This window comes from Phoenix dactylifera, chromosome 8 (assembly GCF_009389715.1).
Source record: "Phoenix dactylifera cultivar Barhee BC4 chromosome 8, palm_55x_up_171113_PBpolish2nd_filt_p, whole genome shotgun sequence".
Taxonomy (NCBI): Eukaryota; Viridiplantae; Streptophyta; class Magnoliopsida; order Arecales; family Arecaceae; genus Phoenix; species Phoenix dactylifera.
The window spans coordinates 18,920,830-18,944,349 of record NC_052399.1 but is presented as its reverse complement, the minus strand read 5'-3'; the positions used below and the strand labels follow the sequence as shown (position 1 = coordinate 18,944,349).

The 23,520-nt window shown below is 38.0% G+C and overlaps 2 protein-coding genes across 11 annotated transcripts; one reads left to right on the top strand and one right to left on the bottom strand.

Moving 5' to 3' along the window:
• Nucleotides 1–240: 240 nt before the first annotated feature.
• Nucleotides 241–2,704, top strand: LOC103702982 (protein HEADING DATE 3A-like). 2 transcript variants are annotated; one of them, XM_039129156.1, is made up of 4 exons: nucleotides 241–645; nucleotides 866–927; nucleotides 1,753–1,840; nucleotides 2,050–2,704. In XM_039129156.1, the coding sequence occupies exons 1-4, from the start codon at nucleotides 448–450 to the stop codon at nucleotides 2,296–2,298; spliced, it is 597 nt and encodes a 198-aa protein (XP_038985084.1). In that variant the 5' UTR covers nucleotides 241–447; the 3' UTR covers nucleotides 2,299–2,704. The 2 variants fall into 2 exon arrangements, with proteins under 2 accessions (XP_038985084.1, XP_038985085.1); XM_039129157.1 differs by having other exon boundaries at nucleotides 243–645; nucleotides 1,753–1,793.
• Nucleotides 2,705–4,435: 1,731 nt separating this feature from the next.
• On the bottom strand, nucleotides 4,436–21,628 carry LOC103702981 (ABC transporter D family member 2, chloroplastic-like). 9 transcript variants are annotated; one of them, XM_008785655.3, is made up of 4 exons: nucleotides 20,914–21,628; nucleotides 20,759–20,831; nucleotides 20,423–20,517; nucleotides 12,282–12,736 (listed from the first exon to the last, which is right to left on the bottom strand). In XM_008785655.3, the coding sequence occupies exons 2-4, from the start codon at nucleotides 20,790–20,792 to the stop codon at nucleotides 12,431–12,433; spliced, it is 435 nt and encodes a 144-aa protein (XP_008783877.2). In that variant the 5' UTR covers nucleotides 20,793–20,831; nucleotides 20,914–21,628; the 3' UTR covers nucleotides 12,282–12,430. The 9 variants fall into 9 exon arrangements, 3 of the variants coding, with proteins under 3 accessions (XP_008783877.2, XP_017697293.2, XP_026658763.2); XM_017841804.3 differs by having other exon boundaries at nucleotides 20,423–20,464; nucleotides 20,703–21,628; XM_026802962.2 differs by having other exon boundaries at nucleotides 20,759–21,628.
• Nucleotides 21,629–23,520: the final 1,892 nt, after the last annotated feature.

The window sequence follows — 23,520 nt, the reverse complement described above, 5'->3', positions numbered from 1 at the left end:
TCAAGGACAAAATCATAAGAAGTCAAATAGATATGATGATAGGCCCATGGTAAATCAGAAACCAATGTCATGACCAACGACCTCTCTCGAGCTCTCAAGCTTTCCCACCCGGGACCCGGGACCGGGGACCGGGGACAAGAAAAGATGCTTACACAACTTTATGACCGGCAAGAACAGACAGTCACATGAATTTTAAGAAGCCATGCACAGAGAAAAATATATTCCAATATAAAAGCAGCACCCAGTGACAAATCTATACAAATCTAAAGGATCATAGACCTAAATTCTGTGCGCCAAAGTAGCTCTCATAGACGTTCTAAACGAAAGCATCAAAGCCACACTTGATCCCCTTCATTTTACCCCCTCTTCTCCTCATACTTCCCTGCAAGTAGCCTGTCTTACCATAAGCTCCTAATTCCCCCCCTGCACTCTTCGGAGGTAGGACTCATGCCAAGAGAAAGGGATCCTTTGGTTGTGGGAAGGGTGATTGGAGATGTGCTGGATCCATTCTTAAGAAGTGTACCCCTCAGGGTGATCTACCATTCGAGGGAGGTGGCCAATGGATGTGAGCTTAAACCCTCAGCTGTCGCTGACAGACCTAGGATTGAGGTTGGAGGCACTGACCTCAGGACCTTCTACACCCTTGTAAGCCCACCTCTCTCTCTCTCTCTCTCTCTCTCGCTCGCCCCCCCCCCCCCCCCCCCCCCAAGATGCATAACTTCTTGTGGGCTTACTACTCGATCTCCTTGCAGAAGGGTTACTTCTGATTTTGAATTTAGCGAAGTCCAGTGTCCTTATATATATATTTTGTTCTATCATGGTGATATCTGCTAGTTCTTAAAGTCGTTCTAACGATGTCTTGCAGATTATGATAGACCCAGATGCTCCAAGTCCAAGTGACCCGCATCTCAGGGAGTATTTGCACTGGTAAGCACCCGCCGACAATGTACAGTAGAACGTGGCCTTCGATTTAAGGAGGAGTTGTACTCATCGGAGAAGCCATGAGCATATTTCTTTTTGCATTGCTTTGAGGATTTGTTCCATTGACACAAGAACAAGGAATGAGAAGAGGAAGTGTGGAACAAAACTCCTCAAATGTTTTGTTAATCAACCAAAATAATATAGTGCAAACTAAACCCTAGACGTAGCCTTGCAAATCCGACTAGAAACAGAAAACCTGGCCGAAAAATGAAAAAAAAATATATTCTAGGACCATTCGACTGCAAAATTCCAAAAATTAGACAAACAACCAGTGCCGAACCTGCTGGCTTCTACCAGATTTGGTACAGTTCATCTAACCATGCGACTTATATCAGATATATGCCTTCAGTTTCTATAGTGTTGTTCTAATAGAAACTTGAGTTGCTTCAATATATATGCAATCCTTGACAAACCAATTGCCTAAAAGCTAATTCTGATCCTAATCCCAGTATCCGATCTAGGAGAAGAGGAGCATGTCTCTTAGCAAAATAAATCTTTAATCATATATTTTACATCTTAACTAGGCCACTTTATATGCTTGAAACCATTGATCCATCCTGCAATTGTCATATAAAAGTTTGGATTGTCGCCACCATACAAAGGCACATGCACCAAAAACATTGCACAAATGTCACTGAATCCCTAATTATGAAACTGCACTTTCAGTCTCTCAAAAAACTTGCGTTGCTCCAAAGTTAATCCGATCTACCCTTGAGCTTTTCTCATAAAATTTATGTTTATGTACTAACGTGATCCACGCTGCTGCTATAGGTTGGTCACAGATATCCCGGCAACGACTGGAGCTGCCTACGGTAAGATCACAAGAACCAAAAAAGATAAGTCCGCCCAGGTGGATCAGGTTATCTTTTAGCTACTAGCTGTCTGTGTTTCCGATGGTGGGATCAAAATGCCTCATCCACTTCTCAATTTAATCACCTACGTTTCAACATTTACAGCCCCCTTCCCCCCCACTCCCCCCCCCCCCCAAAAAAAAAAAAAAAAAGTTGTTGCAGAAGAATGATAAGCAGGCCTAATCTCTCTGTCTCGTGATTTTATACCTGGGTTCAGGTCAGGAGATTTTGTGCTATGAGAGCCCACGTCCGGCGCTTGGCATCCACCGGTTCGTCTTTGTGCTGTTCCAGCAGCTTGGGCGGCAGACAGTGTATGCTCCTGGGTGGCGCCAAAATTTCAACACCCGGGACTTTGCAGAGCTCTACAACCTCGGATCACCGGTCGCAGCAGTCTATTTTAACTGCCAGAGAGAGTCCGGCTCCGGCGGGAGAAGGATGCAACCGTAAGCTATGGCTTATATGGTGAAATTGGGAGCTAGCTTGCACAGTGCCGCCTCTCCTATTTTCTTGCAACAGGGATTTACGTAGCATCATTGTTGGGGACTTCACAGTGTATAAAGAAAATAATGGCACTGGAAGTGAAGCTAGTAGAGAAGTGGACATAGCTGGACGATGGGGACTGAGATACTAGCAGTTAGCAGCACAAGCTTTGGATTTCATGAAAAAACTCAAAGATTGGATACATTATTCCTTTTTTCATGATTGAGATGCATGGCCTGAGAGAATGCAAAGAATAGAAGAGTATGATGCAATTATAGAGTAAAATAGAAAAGAAAGTCGTATTTTTCAGAATTAGTTAACTTTTTGGGTAGTCAATATCTGGAGATGAGTTGCTGGTACTTGGATGATATATAATAAACTTCATGCACGGATCCCAAAGTGATGGAAACATGAACCTATGAGCAAGAACAGTGCATGACATTCTGTTTGATCTGGCTTTTATCCCTTCGTAAGGAACCTTAAACCAGTAGATGAAGGCCTGCAACTACCTTTAATCAACTTCCGTGCAATTCATGCTACAAATACCACCAACAGTACTACATCTGAAAATGACCTCCACATCAATAAAACTGCGGGGGAGTAACCGCTTCCTCCATACATTTTTCACACAGAGAGAGAGAGAGAGAGAGACGAGCTCCAGAGACTGAATGGTAAAGCAAAGAGAGAGAGAGAGAGAGAGAGATGAGCTCCACAGACTGAATGGTAAAGCAACCCAGTTCGGCTGAGTTCTGACTGGTTTGTTTGCCTATTCTCATAAGTTGGCCTGAAAACATGGATGGCTTTTTATATATGTATCAAGCTTGATCAAGATGATGAGGAAACTCTATAGGATAGTAGGAGCCAAACATTAGAGATGTGCACCACATCCTTTATAAGAAGGCGAACAGGTTACCCTTCACTCTTCAGAAGTAAAATTTCCATTTGGCACAATTAGACCATGTGGCTTCTACCAGCATACCAACAATATCATCTTGGGAGCTAAAACATGGTCTCTGTAAAATTTCTATTAACCTGTGGGCAATTTGGAATAAAACTTAAAAGGATGCATGCCTGCATAAATGTCCATTCCAAAGTTTCACTTTTATGCTGGAACACAAAGGACCAACTCATGCTTGTGAGAGAATCTCTCTGTTATTTCCTTGTGAAGAAGAAAAAGACAATCTTGTCCTTTTCTTTTTACGGGTAAATGTAGGGCAATGTGACCGGGAATACGATTGAGGAGGAGGGAGGGGGAAGGTTTAAACACAAGAATTTGAAGAAAAGGAAAAACTTGTGCTGTTAATGGACATCTTGTTCGCAGACTGCACTCAACTACGAGTGACATTAAATTCACCCTTTTATGATTTGTTTTTACATCTCAATGCACCAATATACTGCCCTATAAATTCACAGATGCACCATACATAATTTCATTATGTCAAGCAATGACTACAAGGATAGCGACATCCATAGATTCTATACTGCTAGAACCGCATCTTTGAAAACTAAGACGAGTCCTTCAATTTCCTCAACAGTTATTAACTAAAGTAGGCCTTACATAAGACTGTATCTTTCTTTCTTCTTTAATGCTTTTCCTCTGAGTAATGGTGGGCAACAACCTGTTAAGATTGCTAAGTTCAAATAGTTGGAAATCAATTGCGCCAAGATTCAATCCCAATTTCAATACATGTCTTATTGTTCTAACTATATCCAAAAAACTCATGAAAGAGTTCATCCAAGGTTCGGGATGTAATCTCATATGTACTTTCAACCATTTTGATTTTTTCCTTTCTATATAAAAGTCATGCCATTGCTTGGGTCTCATACTTTGAAGTATCTAGTTAGCACTTATCAACGTTAACTCCTTGACAAAAAAGAAACATTCATTATTTGTTGTAGAAAAGAAAAAACATGCCCTCGTTTCAAATTTGTTGCATAAGAAGATAGGAAATGTCAAATATTTAATGCAGCATTTTTTTGAAGAGAAGTCAGGTTCAGAAGAACCTAAATGAATTTGAATAATACCTTCATGAATATATACTCATTTTAGTCTTCTTCTTTCTTTTTCTTTTGATGTACAGAGAGATACAGCCATTACATTCTCGCAGTACATCCTGCAGAGATCAAAAAATCGGCCGTCACTTATTATTTCCTCTTCATCACCAATAAGAAGATCCTTGTGATAATAGCACCCAGATAGGATTAATTGTTTTATGATCATTGATTTTGTTGATTTAAACCTGAAAATCATTGAACACAGAAGCTCAGGATCAGAAGTAAAAACAATTACGATTTACCTGATATTGAAATTCACTTAACAGGAGAGCATTTTATTTACATTTAACATGACATGCAAGATAATTATAAGTTTTCACAATTATATCTTAAATTTGTTGACTTTCATTTATCATTCAATTCAAGTGTATATTAAATGCACATCTCACAAAGAATATGCTAGTCTCTAATCTCTAGGATTGCATGATCATTTTTTAATTGAGTCAGTAACATCCTTTCATTCCAAACATTCTACAACGTATGCAATGAATCTCACAGCATGTTAGCCAAGTTTCATCACGGAAACCTTTGAAAGTTTAAGGTGAGTGTTCATATCCTACATTGATTAGTAAGGTATATCAGATGATGTTGACCATGTTCATCGCTTTTTAATTTCGACACTGCATCACTGGATTCTTTGTCAGGCCAACCTAAAAGAGTGTGACCAATTCATACAAGCAAACACAAGCTTTGAATTTTTTATTTCTTTTTTTATGAAGACGGAGGCAAAGCCACCCAACCTTTATTAGAAAGAGAGAGTTTACAGAAACTATTTATAAAGGAATTGCAAGAAAGAAAAACCTAAAAGAGGAATAAATTTTTTTTACAAAAGATAATGGTCTGTAAGTAGACCTGTTAAACTATTCAACAAGCTGAACAATCTTATCAGTGATTTAAAGAATCTTTGTATCTTCAGTGTACAACTATATAAGCTCTTTATCCTAATACGAGTCATTTTTTATAGGATAGATCAGCATCTCTCAACGTGCAGTGCCAATATTGTGAGGTTTTTCTAAAGTTTGATATGAGAATCAAGCAACTTCTCTGAACACAGATGCTTCCAGCTGAGAATCAAGCTCTGATAACGATATAATCTAGGCAACAATAACAGAATGAGGCTTGATAAAGATTATTTTCAGGAGGTGTAAGTGAAATTGCTCCCAAAAACAAATATTGCTTCTAAATAAATGAGTTTGGAAAACCAGGTCTAAATTGGTTCTGGATGAATCAGCTAGCCTGAAATGTTACCTTCCTAATCTCTCTTTTAAACTATCATAATAATGTAGTGTTTCCATCCAACTTTTTGTTTTTATGGTTTAGGGTTTGGTTTTGGTTTCTTTCTGAGATGTAATGGGAGTTTGCCTCAAATCCTAATGAAGATATTCATATTAGAGATAGACGATACTGAAACAACACAAGACGTCTCCAACCCCAACAACCTTGAGCGCGGGGATCAGATAATCGACTGCGGACTTCTTAGGCTTATCAGATTCATCTTCTTACCTCTACACTTGAGAACAGAAAGCAAAGAGCAGGAATCAAACAAAACATTACCTATGAAAAGCTCCTCTAGAATATTGTGTTAAACATATAATACTAATTCAAGAGTTGACTCTAGAAATCACTATTTTGCAAATAATTACCTTATGACACTAAAATAATCCTCTATACGTTGTCAATTTTTTCCAGAATGAATGTTTACTGGAAAGGCCATTTAAGTGTGTGTGGATCTTCACTGAAGATAATATAAATGTATGACCATATTGGCTGTAAATACTTGTTATATAACGAGAATTAGGATTAGGTACAGGAATGCACCCTGCAAATGCATTTTGCAAAACAGATAAGTGGATTTAACATGGAAACAATGTTGGTTGTACAGACCATACAAAAATGCCTAAAATTTCAGAATTGTTTCCCCATATTTTCTTTTGATTCCAGTTTGCAAGTCTTCTATATATTATCAAAGTTTAAGGGTCCCTCCCTATTTAGTGAATGTAAAATGAAAACCTTGCTATGAAAGGACATTATTTTCTAATGTCAATTGGTAATTCAGAAATAACAGAAGAGTGGATTACGCCACAGATATGCATCTTAGATCATTTTAGCAGGCATATGTTTTCTTTACACAATGCATTTTGGGTAACGTAATTACTGTCGATAACCTGCAAGCCTCCAACAGTACGTCTACTTAATAATATTTCCTGCTATTCAGGAAAATCATGGCTAAATGGGATATCATTTCTCAAAGTCAAGACCTGATTCCAATGATTCTAGGCAGCACCAGCAGGATTTAAATAAAAATTAGATATATTCAAACTATTTCCATATTTGCTCAAATATGAATATCAATCATACGTCGGAATTATACAAGAATGTAACTGAACAAATATAAATTTTTTGCACATTTAGATCCAAATCCATGCAGAGGATCACCTAAACTAACCTATTCTAACAACAACTTTATTGCTGTTCACATTTAGCCTGTCCTCAACCCAAAGAATGCTTATGAGCAATAAATCTGAGTGCAGACTAAATGCAATTTCATATCAAAATCTTGTAGAAGCTTCATTTTTCTAATAACAAGAATGGTTTCTCATATTTGATCGATTAACATAAGTCGGTTCTACCAAGCGCAGATGTCATATTTATTATTTGGATGACAAAAACAGAGGATCAAATTCACACATTCAACCCCTAATCCTTTCAGCACACCTCAGCACAAGGCAGAGAGCTTATCAACAAAAATTTGATGTGTTTATGAGGTATTGTTGTGAATAATGCTCGTGGCAAGGAAGAGGGAGAGTGACCAACATAATAAAGACATACTCCAAACGGATCAAAGCCTTCAACAAAATTGTATACGGTGGTCTTGAGCACTTAATTTCTCTGTCCTGACAAGTACCCCATATTTGCTATGGACTACCTCCACGTCTTACATACCAAACAGTATAAGGTCGGACTTGGTTCAGGACAATGAAATCTAAACAGTTAATTACTAGCTAACTTAAAGGGCCACAGAGACGAACTTTAGGTAATTAAAAGCCTAGAATATGTTTTGCATCACACTAAAATATATCGATGGTTCTTTCCTTCATTTGAAACTCTACGAATTCTCCCAATTTCAATTTTCGTGAATTAGTTTCAGTTATCTGAAATATATAAATATTATCTGATTAATGAAATAATTTTGTTAGAAGCGACATATCTCATTCTGTTTGATTGATATGTCAACCTTAAACAAGTCCATTCCAGTATGTTTATTTTATTTACTGTTTATCATATCTAGCCCATTTTGGCATCACCAACTTGATATAGAGCAAAATTACCCATGTCATATCCACAAAGAGAATAGTTATTAATCAAATATGATGATGAGAGAACAAAGGATGAATTAAATTGATCAAAGACTTAGAGGACTTGAAGAACAATCTATCAACTAAAAGAAGTGGAGAGATAGTTAGCAGAAAACACTACCCAATTCCACCAGCATTTCATGAAGACATGTTTTGGAAACTTGTTCACCTCAGTCATGCCAAATTTAGGTTGTAAGAGAGTTGTTGTAATAAGCATGCACGAAATATGAGCAGACACAGGAAATGCAGCTACTCTTTCAAGAATTTTTTTTTTAAAAAAAATCTGGAAAAATAGTTCCCAATGGTTCCCTTGTGTTTCTCCTTGCATTTCACAACATCAGAAGAGACCACTACCTGTTCATAATTCGAGTTTTTGCTGCACGATTCATGCTTTCAGTTACTGTGTCACCTCCCAAACGTATTACATGCATCAATTGGGTGGAAAGGAATAGGAATGATGCCGGCAATGCTTTATATGGCCAAAAGCCTTAAATAAAGTGTAATTTATATCATATAATAATAAGGAATAATAGGTGCATGAGGTGAAGTATTTAGTTTTCTCGTGAAAGTGCAGTATTAAGGGCGGATCACTGCCAGGTCAATGGATAGCTCCTAGCTCCCAACTCAACCCACACTAGAAGACTAAATAGAAGTAGCCTTTGCCAATCGCATTCCTGGTTACTTCCATTGCTTCTCCCTCTTGATCCTTCATATCCCAAGCAGGTGGGGAGTAAGTATATATATAATGGTCTCACCATATGGGCTTCATGTCAGCTGTCCAATTCATGTCAAGGAACAGCATCGACGCATCCTCGTGATGCCTATTCTATATGAGATTCCATTCAGATCTAGATAAATAATTCTAAAAGAAGCCAAATACGAAATCTCCATCAATCGGCAAAGAAATTCTGGAGTTTTAAGCATTTATGCTAGCATGATCGGAGCGAAGTTTCTTCAAAGATATGTGGTAACCTTCTGCAACCTATGCAATGAATCCCACAGCATATTAGCTTAGTTTCATCACGGACACCTTTGAAAATTTAAGGTGAGTGTTCGTATCTTACATTGGTTAGTAAGGTATATCAGATTATGCTGACCATGCTCATCACTGGATTCTTTGTCAGGTCAACCTGAAAGAGTGTGATGAATTCATACAAGCAAACGCAAGCTTCGATAACGATATAATAATCTAGGCAACAATAACAGAATGAGGCTTGATGAAGATTTTTTTTCAGAAGGTGCAGGTGAAATTGCTCCCAAAAACAAGCACCGCCCTTCCTTGGTTGTACTCATGTAGGTACAGTGTGAGGAGCCCGTGTACCACAAAAAAAAGAAAAAACAAGCACCACCTCTAAATGAATGAAATTAGAAAACCAGGTCTAAATTGGTTCTAGAGTCCCCATCCAACTTTCTGTTCATATACGAGACCGGGCTTAAGGTCTGGTTGTGGTTTCTTGCTGAGATTTCATAGGAGTTTGCCTCAATTCCTAATGGAGAGATTGATATTAGAGATAAGAGGATGATGAATAAATGATTGTGATGGCATGGTCATCTGTTTCTACTATTAAATCCCACTGCCACCCACCCCTACAACCGCCGCTGCCATACGCCTACTTCTCGAATAAAATATATCCCATTCAGTTATTCTAATTCATCGACAAATTCAGATTGTTTATCAGGTTACATAAATAATAAAAAGGATTTAATCAAATTTGATAGATCACCACCACCCATGAGACCCTCGCTTGCCAAACGAGAAAGGCTCAGATTTCTGTTGTTTAGACGAGCCCACATTACTTGATGGAGAAGCCATGAATCCTTTTGACAAACAAGACGCTTGCACGAGATTGCTGATGTATCACCACCATTCAAGCGAGTTGGAGGACTTGGAACGAAGTACTTGAAGCAAGTATGCATCACATCTGCTATTACATCGGTTGAATGCTCCTTAGAGCCTGTTTGGTTACAAAATAGGTAGGTGGATATCTCTTAAAAATGAGGGATATCCTTGCCATGCAGGGATACGAGCGAATCGATGAAGTATAACTAAACTATATTTTACCATTTCGGTAGAATAGATTGCCTCCAACTCATACCATTTGCCCTTATCCACTCTTTGAGCACATAAAAAGGTAAGAAAAAAAAAATTGATCCTTACAGTAAAACTGAAATCATCTCGAAATCTAATGCGTATTAAATATATCTTATTCTCCACACCAACTCCCTACACTTGTTCCTCCAATCGAATGCCGACACCCTTATTCAGCAAATAAGTATATCCTCCAATAGTACAGAACCACAACCAAATGCTAAATCTGAATTGCACTATTTATATGACTTTATGGTTCCTTGACAGCCACCAAGAAAACCATTTGAAGAGATAATCCAGGGAGGGAGAGAAAAAAAAAGGGAACAAACATTTTGCTTTTACCTTTTCTTTTTTGAGAAAATGAGAAACTTCATATGTCCGTTCTCCAACTTTTACATGCATCATCCAACTGCCTTGGATTGAAGTAACTCGGTATTAGCACCACCATGCGTATGCACATAGAAGACAGTTGCGAACAATCCAACAAGAAGGTGGACGCACTTGGCACTTGCAAAAAAAGGCATCGTGTGTGCTCCTATTCCATCCTACCTTGGGTTTAGCAACACTATATGGGAATGCTGTTCGGCGCTAGATATACATCAATCCAAGACATTTATAGCACCATATAGACCATCTCATATCATCGTGCCATGAATGACTGGTAAGTTGAGGCTTCTCTGCTAATCCATGGCATGGTCCTGAAAAATAAAAAAGTAGAAATGGGAAGTTGTCGATATCAGTCCTGACACAGAAAATGGCGGTAGAAGATCAACGGTAAGTTGAGGCTTCTCTGGCGACATTTTTCTATACCCGTAAAATCGCCGAGGGTTTCCTACTAAAAGATCAGAATTTCTACATGGCCAATAAACAAGCTATGAGCACGCCTGGTATTTTGTGGTTTTCTGTTTTTGTTTCTCTACAAATTTATAAAATACCATGGGGACATTGGTGTTGAAGATAGCATCTGCACAAAACTTCTACCATGCTATCTGAGGTAGCATTGCAGGGCTGGCCCACCGTGATTGACCATGGCTGGTTGGAGGGGTGCAAAGCATGCGCCCTATTTGCCCAGGAGGAGCAGAGGTGGGACGAGGGCCTCATCCGGCAAGTACTCGAGGAGCACCTTGCGAGCGTGTTCTAGCTCTGCCGATCCCAGAGGGAGAGATAGCAGATAGGAGGGTGTGGAGTCGGACTAGAAGGACGACTATGGGAGCCCGGGACCTCTCGTGGGTAGGCAGAGGGCCCTCAGTGCGACAAATAGTTTGCAGCTAGATATGGAGGATGCACATTCACCCCCGAGTGGCCTTGTTCCTGTGGAAGGTGACTTGGGGATGTTTACCTACCAGTGGAGTGTTGGTGAGGCGGGGAGTGAGGATTCCTGTCGGATGTAGAGCCTGTCAAGCAATGGAGGAGTCCATTCACCATGTTCTTTTTGAGTGCCTGAGAGCCAGTCAGATATGGAGATGTGCCTCAGCTCAGCCTGACCAGGGACAGACGTGGGCGTCCACCGAGGAGTTCCTACGGCATTTGGAGGCCTCAGTTCGGGGGTCCGAACGAGAGGAGAGGAGGACTCGTGATGCCTATCTGGCCTATCATTGCTGGTTGGATAGGAATACACGAGTTTTCGATGGCGATAGCCCCCACCCGAGGGTGGTGGCGGACCAAGCTCTACGGCATGCGGCGAAGATCACCGGCACCATTGAAGCTTCAACAACTAGGTTGGTCAGGAACATCTGGAGCCCCCATTCTACTCTTGCAGCGTCCAGGACGATATTGGTATCCTGGGTGCCCCTACTCCCTGGCTATCTCAAGGTGAACTTCGATGGAAGCATAGTAGAGGACGGAAGTTGCGAAGGTGTGAAATTTGTCATCAGGAATCCCGATGCCAGACTTGTGGCGGCAGGTAGGCGAAGAATTTTTGACTCATTAGTAGCGACCGATGAGCTTCGGACGGCCTGAGAAGGTGTCTCCTATGCGAGGTAGGTACTAGGTGCGGGTCGCATCCTCCTCGAGGGAAATTCGACCACGGTGATTGAGTGAAACCGGAGATGGAGGTGCTCAGTCGAGGATCGGCCGCTGGTCCATGATATTCGCAGAGCACTGGGGGAGACTGATTCTCATCAGGCCACGCACGTATATCGGAAGGCGAACAATGCTGCAGACTGAGTTGCTTCCTTCGCGGCTCATCACTCGGAAAGTTTTTTCTAGCTAGACCACGAGGCTGTGCCCATGCCTTTGCGCAGTATTTTGCTTTTTGATTTTGTTGGTTGTTTTCATACTCGCCAGGTGTGAGCCGCCGATTTACCAAAAAAAAAAAAACACCAAAACTTTGATACCAAAAGCTCTAAAGGTTTCGCAAACAATTTTAAAAAACAGAAAGGTTCCATCATACATATTTGTTCAGTTTAGTTCAATTTTCTTCTTGAGTTTTTGAAAACAAAAATAGAAAATGACAACAATACCAAATAGGCCCTAAATTTTCTACTTTTCATTTTTCTTTTTGTTGTTTTTTTAAAATTCAATGCATGGCCCATTGATGTCTCTCACCTGAAAAATTTAAAATGTGTCATTGGTAGTTTTAACTTACATGACTAATAAAGGAACCTACAAGAACCCAACTATTCAAGAGTAAAAGAAGGTTGACTATCACAACACACCACATTGGTATCATCTTGTGCACTCATCCAATAAAACCAGTTTTGGCTTTGAGAGTAACAGAAGAGCAAATGCAAGCGCCATTGCTCACCAAGAGAAAGTACAACTGACCATTCATATATGGAATCCAGACCATTGAAACAACACAAGACGTCTCCAACCCAAACAACCTTGAGCATGGGGATCAGACCATCGACTGTGGACTTCTTAGGCTTATCAGATTCATCTTCTGACCTCAACGCTTGAGAAAAAGGCAGAGAGCAGGAATCCTACATAACATTACCTATAAAAATCTCCTCTAGAATATTGTGTTAAACATATAAGAATAATTTAAGAGTTGACACTAGATATCACTATTTTGCAAAAAATTACCTTATGAAACTAAACTAATCCTCTATACGTTGTCAAATTTTCCCAGAATTAATGTTTACTGGAAAGGCCATATAAGTGTGTAGATCTTCAGTGAAGATAACATAAATGTATGACCGTATTGGCTGTAAATACTTGCTATATAACGAGAATTAGGATTAGGTATACAAGAATGCACCCTACTTTAGAAGCATGCAAGTTTGCAAATGCATGTTGCATAACAGATAAGTGGATTTAACATGGAAACAATATTGGTTGTACAGACCATACAAAAATGCCAAAATTTTAAGAATTGTTTTCCCATATTTTCTTTTGATTCCAATTTTCAAGTCTTCTACCCGCCCCCCCCCCCCCCCCCCCCCCCAAAAATTTAGTGAATGTAAAATGAAAAACTTGCTAATGAAAGGACATTATTTTCTAATATCAATTGGTAATTCAGAAATAACAGAAGAGTGGATGATGCCAACAGATATGCATCTTAGATCATTTTAGCAGGCATATATTTTCTTTACACAATGCATTTTGGATAACGTAATTACTGTCAATAACCAGCAAGCCTCCAGCAGTACATCTACTTATTAATATTTCCTGCTATTCAGGAAAATCAAGGCTACATGGGATATCATTTCTCAAAGTCAAGACCTGATTCCAATGATTCTAGGCAGCACCAGCAGGATTTAAATAAGAATTAGATATATTCAGCCCTCTTTCCATATTTGCTCAAATATGAATATCAATCATATATGTCGGAATCATATAAGAATGTAACTGAACATATACAAATTTTTACACATTTAGATCCAAATCCATGCAGAGGATCACCTAAACTCACCTATTCTAACAATAACTTTATTGCTGTTCACATTTAGCCTGTCCTCAACCCAAGGAATGCTTATGAGCAATAAATCTGAGTGCAGACTAAATGCAATTTCATATCGAAATCTTGTAGAAGCTTCATTTTTCTAATAACATGAATGGTTTCTCATATTTGATCAATTAACATAAGTCGGTTCTACCAAGCGCAGATGTCATATTTATTATTTGGATGACAAAAACAGAGGATCAAATTCACACATTCAACCCCCAATCCTCTCTGCACACCTCAGCACAAGGCAGAGAGATTGTCAACAGAAATTAGATGTGTATCGGTGGTATTGCTGTGAATAATGCCCATGGCAAGGAAGAGGGAGAGTGGCCAACATAATAAAGACATAGTCCAAACGAATCAAAGCCTTCAACAAAATTGTGTACGATGGTCTTGAGCACTCAATTTCTATGGCCTGACAAGTACCCCATTTACAATGGACTACCTCCATATGTCATACCTAGGAAACAGTATAAGGTCTGACTTGGTTCAGGACAATGAAATCTAAACAGTTAATTAGTAGCTAACTTTAAGGGCCACAGAGACGAACTTTAGGTAATTAAAAGCCTAGAATATGTTTTGCATCACGCTAAAATATATCAATGGTTCTTTCTTCATTTGAAACTCTACGAATTCTCCCAATTTCAATTTTCGTGAATTAGTTTCAGTTTTCTGCAATATATAAATATTATCTGATTAATGAAATAACTTTGTTAGAAGTGACATATCCCATTCTCTTTGATTGATATGTCACCCTTAAACAATTCCATTCCAGTATGTTTATTTTATTTACTGTTAATCATATCTAGCCCCTTTTGGCAGCACCAACTTGATATAGAGCAAAATTACACATTTCATATCCACAAAGAGAAAAGTTATTAATCAAATATGATGATGAGAGAACAAAGGATGAATTAAATTGATCAAAGATTTAGAGGACTTGAAGAACAATCTATCAACTAAAAGAAGTGGAGAGATAGTTAGCCGAAAACACTTCACCCAATTCCACTAGCATTTCATGAAGACATGTTTTCGAAACTTGATCACCTCAGTCATGCCAAATTTAGGTTGTAAGAGAGTTGTTGTAATAAGCATGCAAGAAATGTGAGCAGACATAGGAAATGTAGCTACTCATCCGAGAATTAAAAAAAATCTGGAAAAACAGTTCCCAATGGTTCCCATGTGTTTCTCCTTGCATTTCACAACATCAGAAGAATTTCTCAAGACCACTACCTGTTCCTAATTCAAGGAATTTTTGCTGCATGATTCATGCTTTCATTTACTGTGTCCCCTCCAACACGTATTACATGCATCAATTTGGTGGAAAGGAATAGCAATAATGTTGGCAATGCTTTATATGGCCAAAATCCTTAAACAAAGTATAATTTATATTATATAATAATAAGGAATAATAGGTGCATGAGGTGAAGTCTTTAGTTTTCTTGTGAAAATCCAGTATTAAGGCAGATCACTGCCAGGTCAAATTCTTTGAGATTGGATAGCTCCTAGCACCCAACTCAACACACACTAGAAGACTAATAAAAGTAACCTTTACCAACCACATTCTGGGTTACTTCCATTGCTTCTCCCTGTTGATCCATCATATATCACAAGAAGGTGGGCATTAAGCATATGATGGTCTCACCATATAGGCTTCATGTCAGCTGCCCAATTCATGTCAAGGAACAACATCAATGCATCCTCGTATGCCTATACTATGTGAAATTCCATTCAGACCTAGATAAATAATTCTAAAAGAAGCCAAATATGAATCTCCATCAATCGGCAAAGAAATTTTGGAGTTGTAAGCATATATTCTAGCATGATCAGAGCGAAGTTTCTCCAAAAATATGTGGTTAGGATCAAGTTTTAGCAAACAAAGGAAACTTGAGATGGTGTTCCATTCAACATGAAATTGAGATCACAGTAATAAATTTGGGAGTGATCATGATGTAAGTATGTGTCAAAGAATCATCCTTTCTTCGATCAAGACAATATGAATGAGACTATCTATGTGGAGAATCCAAATCCATTAATTAAATAATGGCATCAAATTTATTACCAACCTTTAGATTATGCATCATCATGTCACAATCACTTTTGAGAATGGAGTTAAGAAAACATTTTTTATCTCATTCTTTGCCCATGGTTTTATCATATATCCAATTATCAATATTTATAAAGCCATGAAACAGTCCAACCAGAATCCTCAAATCTTAACTTCTCTAGGTCTCATGTTACAGAAAACATGTTTCCAAGAGCAATACAACATATTTTCTGTGATTAGACTTCAAAATTCAATTATTTATGTGAAACATTAAATGTCATATAAATCAACGTCTATTGATACTCGAACAATTATGAAAAGATGTCATATGAAAGTTATCGAAATAAGTATATTTCCCAATATCGTTCATTTTGAAAACATTAGAATACACTTAACAATTAGTGCAAGATAGATAGGCACATTGAATAGCATTATTTTGAAAGCAGTGCCTTTTGAAAATATTGGGAAACACTGAAAAATACTTGAATATACTGAAACTTTAAATGCTTATGATAATCATTTCAATATCAACTAGTCAATAACTGACTATTATACACATTGATCATGGGTTCACTGATCGATATGCCCATAGCTAAGGACTCACTTAGACCGATTGTTGTGCCCACTGGTTAGGGCTTCACTGATGCTAACTACTATACATTCTAGCTAGGGCTCATCAATAAATAAATATTGTATCTGCTAGTCAGGCGTTCACTTAAACCAACTATTATAACCATTGTTAGGGGTTCATTGACTGACATGAAGTTTTAATTCAATCCACAGAATATGAGATCTTTCATTATTAAGGACATAGTTGTTAAAGCACTCCTGATAATAACATTTAATTTAATAGCACTTGATTGTTCCTTCCATCATCTCATACTATACAACATAGTTCATTAGATAGAAACATGTTACATCTCTAAATATAGGTATATTACAATGCACACTCTCATCTCAATACTAATATAACAACTTCTGCAACAACAAGACAGTTTCTCAGTCTGAAATATAATAAATAGGTGCTGAGGTACGCAGCTCAATAAGTAGCCAAACATAATGAACAATATAAAATTAAGAAAAGATAAAATCATGGAAGCAATAAGAATCAATGTCTATTGATACTTGAACAATTATGAAAAGATGTCTTATGAAAGTTATAGAAATAAGAGTATTTGACAACATCGTTCATTTTGAAAACATTAGAGTACACTTAACACTTAGTGCAATATAGATAAGGTACCTTGAATAGTATCATTTTGAAAGCAGTGATTTTTGAAAATATTAGGATATACTGAAAAATACTTGAATATACTGAAACTTTTAATGCTTATGATAATCATTTCAACATCAACTAGTCAATAACCAACTATGATACCCAGTGGTCATGGGTTCACTGATCGATATGCCCATTAGCTAAGGATTCACTTAGACCAACTATTGTACCCAGTGGTCAAGGCTTCACTGATGCTAACTATTGTACATACTAGCTAGGGCTCACCGATAAACAACCATTGTACCTGCTGGTCAGGGGTTCGCCAAACCCAACTATTAAACCACTGTTAGGGTTTTACTGACAGACAAAGAAGATTTAATTCAACCCACGGAATATGAGATCTTTCATTATTAAGAAACATAATTGTTAAAGCACTTCTGATAATAATATATAATTTAATAACACTTGACTGGCCCCTGTAAGTTTGATTAGGGAAACATAGCTGCTGTACAATAAATGCAAGTGTTACTAAATCATTCAAAACACAAGGACCAAGTTTCCAAAGTTAATTGCCACAGAAGTTTATAAGAGATCTAAGAAAATCTTCCAAGTTATGATCATTTATAATAAAAATCTGATTTTAATAAATTCAATGTCTGTAAAATGATTCAAACTCCAATGGGAATAGGGTCTCGGAACTGATTTTGAACAATAAGTAAACACAGAATTCCTGAATTAGTGTAACAATAAATAATCATTTGCAAAATGGATTGGAAGCTATGCAGGTATACGTGCACTATAGGTTTTTGGCCTAACTTCATGATCATTTCCTTTACCATCTTCTTTCCCCTCACCAGTTCATTCCCTTTTAGAGTTGCTGTAATTTTTCTGGTGTTGCAAAATGGTAGGAGGGCAGCACCCTCCTATGCATAGCTTCCTTGTAAGCATTAGGTGGAATTTTAAAGAAAACAACATGATGTGGAAGCTTATTAATAAATCTAAGGTGGGGAATTCAAGAAGGTGGCAGCAGCTTAATAATAAAACAAGGTGACAGGTTAACCAAAGAAGCATGAGGTTGCAATTTAAAAATAAGTATGGGGTGGCAGTTCTAAGCATGAGGTGGGATCCAATAAATCATAAGGCGGCAGTTCATCTAAAGAAGCATGAGGTGGCTTGGCCATACAATAAGCATGAGGTGCATCCATGGACAATCATGTGGTGTCTTAACACATGGATATTTTCAATGTAGTTCTTGAACTTTTCTAATTTCCACTTAAAATCTTATAGGCAATTAAATTATGGTCCTCAGCATGTCCTATATTCTCTTGACATAAACTGCACAAATCACTTTATATATGCACACACATTACCAAAAACTATCACTTGTCTAATTCAACTGTATCAATAATTATAGTCAAGATGTTGCAAAGTTAGAGTTTTACGAATTCCGTCCTGTTTCTTCGCATGCATACTTCTGCAATGGACTTAAACCCACACTATTTCTACAAATGCTTCCAATGCAAATAAAAAAGAGAAAAAGAACTCAACCAATTGTGATGCCGGGAGGTGTTGGACTCAGCTTGAAATTAGAAGAACGAAAAGGATGCCAACAGAACCAATTGTGGCAAGATAGAAACCCCACTATGGCATGTATGATATGAGATGGCAGAGCCCAAATTGTAACACGGATGAAACCATTGACCGGTTGGCTCCCAACAGATATGAACAGTTGTTGGAGGAGAGATAGATCCCTCTCTCTTCCCAAGGCCGAATCACCACCTTGGACAGCCACTCCAAGGATACAGCTCTCACACGCCCATTCACAATCCTAGGAATCTATCAAAAGAAAGGAGAGAGAGAATAGAGAGAAACAAAAAAATAATTTCAAAGAAAATTGTTCGCTAATTCAACAACTCAATCGACACCCCAGGTAGGAACCCGGGGGGGGGGGGGGGGGGGGGGGGGGGGCATGTCTTTATAAGTAGTACAATAAGAATCCTTTCCTATTCTTCCCCCTTGCAACATGGGATCACCCAATCCTATTATGACTCTAATAACTCTAATTAAAACAACAAAAAGAAAGTTCACCATTAACTAAATATAACGACTAAATAATTGGCACCCAACCATAGGCTTGAACCTACGACCACAAAATTAAGAGCCTTGAAGCCTCCCGTGTCAAATTGTATGTAGGATTATAATTCACTCAAAAATTACATATGAATCGCTCCTCTGAAGTTTTGGGCATTTGATGAACCAGCATTATGTTGTCCATAATTCTTTAATCTTGTGCTGATTTCAAGCAAAATTGTTTCATTAAAAATTTTACCAATAATGTATTCCCTAATATTTTTTACTATTGAAATTTACAGACAAAAATTTCTTTTCACTACAGCTATGATGTTGATCAATTTGTTGACTAATACTTGATGCATCACATGAAATCACAGCAAGCACCAAACATGCAAGCATTCAACAGATACATTCTTTGTCAAGTAATTTTTTCATATAAATGTTTATATTAAAAATATGTACACAAAATACAATATTAGTTGAAGAACTTCATAAATCAACCATCCACATAGAATATATTGTATTTCAAAACATGACTTAGCAATTCAAACATGTAGATTTAAATTTGACTCTTCAACCTAGACTAATTGTGGCAAGCATAACAACATCACAGACTTTATGACAACCAATCCACATAATCATGAGAAGTTATAATGGTGGCTGTCGTTCTTTATGTCCATGGTGGAATTCACAGAGAAGAAAGGGCCATCACCAAAGACAAGTATCGGGCAGGAATGATGCCATTGTAATGCCCCACTCTCGAAGAGACCAACTGGGAGGGTCTATCTAATGGACCTAGTAGTATGTTTATGGTTATTTAAAGACAAACAAGCTCATAATAATGGGCTATTGAATTTTACATGCATCTTCCCAGGAACAAAGAAGTGCATCCACAAGACCTAGGCAACACAGATGTGTGGTGGTGTTAATTTCACAGACCTATCTCGTTCTCCAAGAACTTAAGTTTACCAGATTAATGACCTTTCTTATTCAACAATCACTTCCGTCACTAAACTCTAAAGTTCATTGTCACAGTCAAATAATAACTTATCATCTCAGTAACCTGTTGTTTTCAAACTGTTTGTCCCAACTATACCCTGATTGTGCAAATGTGTTTGAACAGTGTACTTTTTCAAATTTATAATGGTTCTACCTGGAGGTTTATACTTAGTCAAGTGGTCCATATAAATGGCTTCAATATTTTTTTGAAAGAAAAAAAAAAGAAAAAAAATGCTTATAAAATGGACTAAGCTACAAGACATGAGTATCATACAGTGCTGTAAAGAAAGAACAGTTATGAAATTAATTTGATGCAAAGAAGAACAGACACTTAAATATTCAAAAGCCCTTCTTAAATGCTCCAGCAACAATTGTAATTCAGTTACCTCACCACCATAAAAGGCAATTGATTCGGCATCTTCTCGAACCTGCACAACCCCATAATGAAAATCTGATTCTTTCTTTTCAAAGTGACTAAATCCTGAAAAATAAGCAGGACGCTTAGGAAAAAATTAGCACCCTGTTCTCATCCTATGGAAAAAGCATGCATAGCAATTAGCTACACGGAAGGTCACAATAAGATTGTCTGAAAAAAGCTGCTAAAAGGAGCATTGATAGCCATATTCCAGTAAAATGCATCAGACAATTGATAAAAGGGAAAATCAACAGATGACTTCTAGATAATAGCACAAGAAGTCCAGCCGGCTGATATAAGTGCAGACCTATAATCTCCACAATCTTAACAATTATCTCCATCCCAGTTCGAACATGATGAAAAGATCAGACCAGAAAAGTCTGCACAAATTATCAACTCAATCAAGAGAACACGAAATTAAGAAAGAAGGAGGTGTTCAAGAAAAATGAGTCATGTGCATACCAAACGAGCAACTCATCTCAGAGGCGACCACGGTGCTTACACACTGGATAAAGGCCGAGCTTTCATCATCCATTAATCAAAGATTTTACAAACATTAACAACTCCCCTCCATCCCGATTCAAACATTATAGAAAGAACGAGAAAACAAGAACTAAATCTAAAAAAAAAATCAAAATGTCAATCCAACGAGTCTGCCCACACGATCAGTCCAATAAAGAAAACCAAGAAACGAAGACAGAACGAGGGGTTTGAGCAAAACAGTTACGCATGTGTGAAAAAAGGTTATGAAGTCTGAGAAGATTAAAGAATAGCAAAGCATTAAATAAAACTCTTTATCTTTCTAATCGAATCAAGAAACGAAGAAATCTCGACTCAAGAATCATGATTTCAGACTCGACAAGAACGAGAACCGAAGAACGAAAAAGAGGTATCTTTCAACTTATCTTCTCCTGCGACAGAGGACATGGACTCCTCGGCGGCGGCCGGCGACTGACAGCGGTGGGGGGAGCCGCTCTCCTCCAGCGGCGCATCGCAAGAGGAGACGAGACCTTGGAGACGCCAAGGGAAGAAGAAGGAGAGGAAAAGAAAGGAACGGAGGAGAGGCGAGATGGGAGCGGTAGAACCAACAAAGGCAATGCATCTTCTCCCCCTCTTCCCTCACCCTTTCCCTCTTTTATTCTCGATTCCTTCTTTTCCCCGTTCTTTCTTTGCCCTCTCTCCCTCTTTCTTTCGCTCTACTTCACAGCGGGGAGAGCTGGATCAGTTTATACAGACGGCGAGTAACGCGTGGGGCCCACGCTACGATATCTCTGGACGCGGTGATCTCAACGTGGATGAACAGCGTCCGATGGAGATCAGACGGTCCGTCAGTTCGCAAACGTATGAGTCAATACCTGATTTCAGTTCACCGCGCGGTGCCCGTGCCTGTGCCTGTGCCTGTGCCTGTGAAGGAATATGGATTGCAGATTGGGTTGTGGCGGGTTGATCAAGCGGTTGTCTATGACTCGATTAAGATTCTGGGCGCCTTTGCCTTGGCTTAGCCTAATTTTTCTCGGCTCGCGTTGCTCTGTCCTAAGTCTGGCCCAAACTTAGGATAACCAAGGCAATGCAAATGAGTTGGCTTGAGGATCTCATTGCAGCTTAGATTTTATGACATTAAGGGCCCATATGTTTTTTTCTAGGAAGATAATTTCTGAAAATATGATGCTTCAAAAAATGGTTTTAGCATGTTTGGTTGATTATAGAAAAATAGTACGTCCTAAAGTGGCTTATATTTAATTTAACATATACTTTTTTTTAGAAAAAATTATATAAAATATCTATTATACTTTTAAGAAAGGAAAAAATCTTATTCATGAATTTTGATAGCTTAATATACTTTTGGAAAAAAAAATTCCAATTCCAACTAGGGAGGAAGCAGCTTTTTCATGTCTCATATGAGTTTTTCTTTCTCGTGAAACATGAAAATTTTATTCCCATAGAAATACTACTTTTTCATCTCCTTTGAAAACTCCAACCAAACAAGAAGTATTTTTTTATTTTCTCGTTGACCACACGAATCCTAAGTTTTATATAGATCAAACGGGAAGTTTCAAGTTGCCTAGTGAAAGTGATCTGAAATGTAAAACCTTGCATTCTTTAATACATTGGATTCATAATGTTCTCTAGTCTCTTTGGTTATTTTAAAGCGTGATATGGTATGTACTGGATATTTTTATTTTCTAACCAAAAAGATGTGGTCCTAGACTATTTATGGTTGTACTGTATTAAGATACATGTTTCTGTGATGATATTCAGCCAACTTATATGTCTTACATGTATTCCTTATATACATCACGCTGAATCACCAACATGCTGTCATGTGGAGGATGCTGATGGCTTGTAGGTCATCATATATTAGTGCATGAACATGTAGATTAATAGTTTTTTTTGTTATTCTAGTGAGAGCGTGGCACATAATATATTTTAGGACATGGAGAAAATACGAAGCCTTTGTTTTGATGAAAGGAGTGCATAAGGATTCTATTTTACCTCGGTCTACAGGATGAGCAACTTTGCTTGCAACTTATCCTATCTGCTTCGTATACTTGAAGCTTTGCTTATTTATTATTGGCGTTCAGGATGTTTTCTGGAAAAAAAAATAAAAAACTGAACCCTTCATACAACTCGATATGAAACATAGGGCTCACCATGTTACATGCAACTAGATATGAAATAACACCTAGTTTCATCAGAAGTAATGTATTTGCTGTGAGTATTTTCTTTCTAGTTTGTCTGTGAGTACATGATATTCAATTCCAACTTCTTTTAGGATGCATTTGCTTCACGGCCGAAGTTGGAATTTGAATAGGTTGGAATGAAAATCAGAATGACCATAATCTTCGACATATTTGGTTCATTGCTAGAATCAAAATCAGTGAATGCTAGAAGAGAGTCCAAATTGAATTTTGGAGAATTGGAGTATTCCTATTTCCCTCAAAGTCAGAAATGAAAATGAAACTCCCTCCAACCAGGAATGAGAGACATTCATTCCTATTTCCATTCCAGAGCTTAACTCCCTCAAACCAAACAAGCTCGTAGTTTCTATCCAACTCATTCCTTTCCTAT

What these genes read in the sequence shown, in the direction of transcription:
- LOC103702982 (XM_039129156.1), top strand. Translation starts at nt 448, where the DNA reads ATGCCAAGAGAAAGGGATCCTTTGGTTGTGGGAAGGGTGATTGGAGAT. An exon ending in TCAGGACCTTCTACACCCTT is followed by an intron (nt 646 to 865) that starts GTAAGCCCACCT and finishes GATGTCTTGCAG; the next exon opens with ATTATGATAGACCCAGATGC. An exon ending in CTCAGGGAGTATTTGCACTG is followed by an intron (nt 928 to 1,752) that starts GTAAGCACCCGC and finishes CTGCTGCTATAG; the next exon opens with GTTGGTCACAGATATCCCGG.
- LOC103702981 (XM_017841804.3), bottom strand. Translation starts at nt 20,792, where the DNA reads ATGGAGATAATTGTTAAGATTGTGGAGATTATAGGTCTGCACTTATAT. An exon ending in TATTATCTAGAAGTCATCTG is followed by an intron (nt 20,465 to 20,702) that starts TTGATTTTCCCT and finishes GGGGTTGTGCAG; the next exon opens with GTTCGAGAAGATGCCGAATC. An exon ending in TTGCCTTTTATGGTGGTGAG is followed by an intron (nt 12,737 to 20,422) that starts GTAACTGAATTA and finishes AATGTTATGTAG; the next exon opens with GATTCCTGCTCTCTGCCTTT.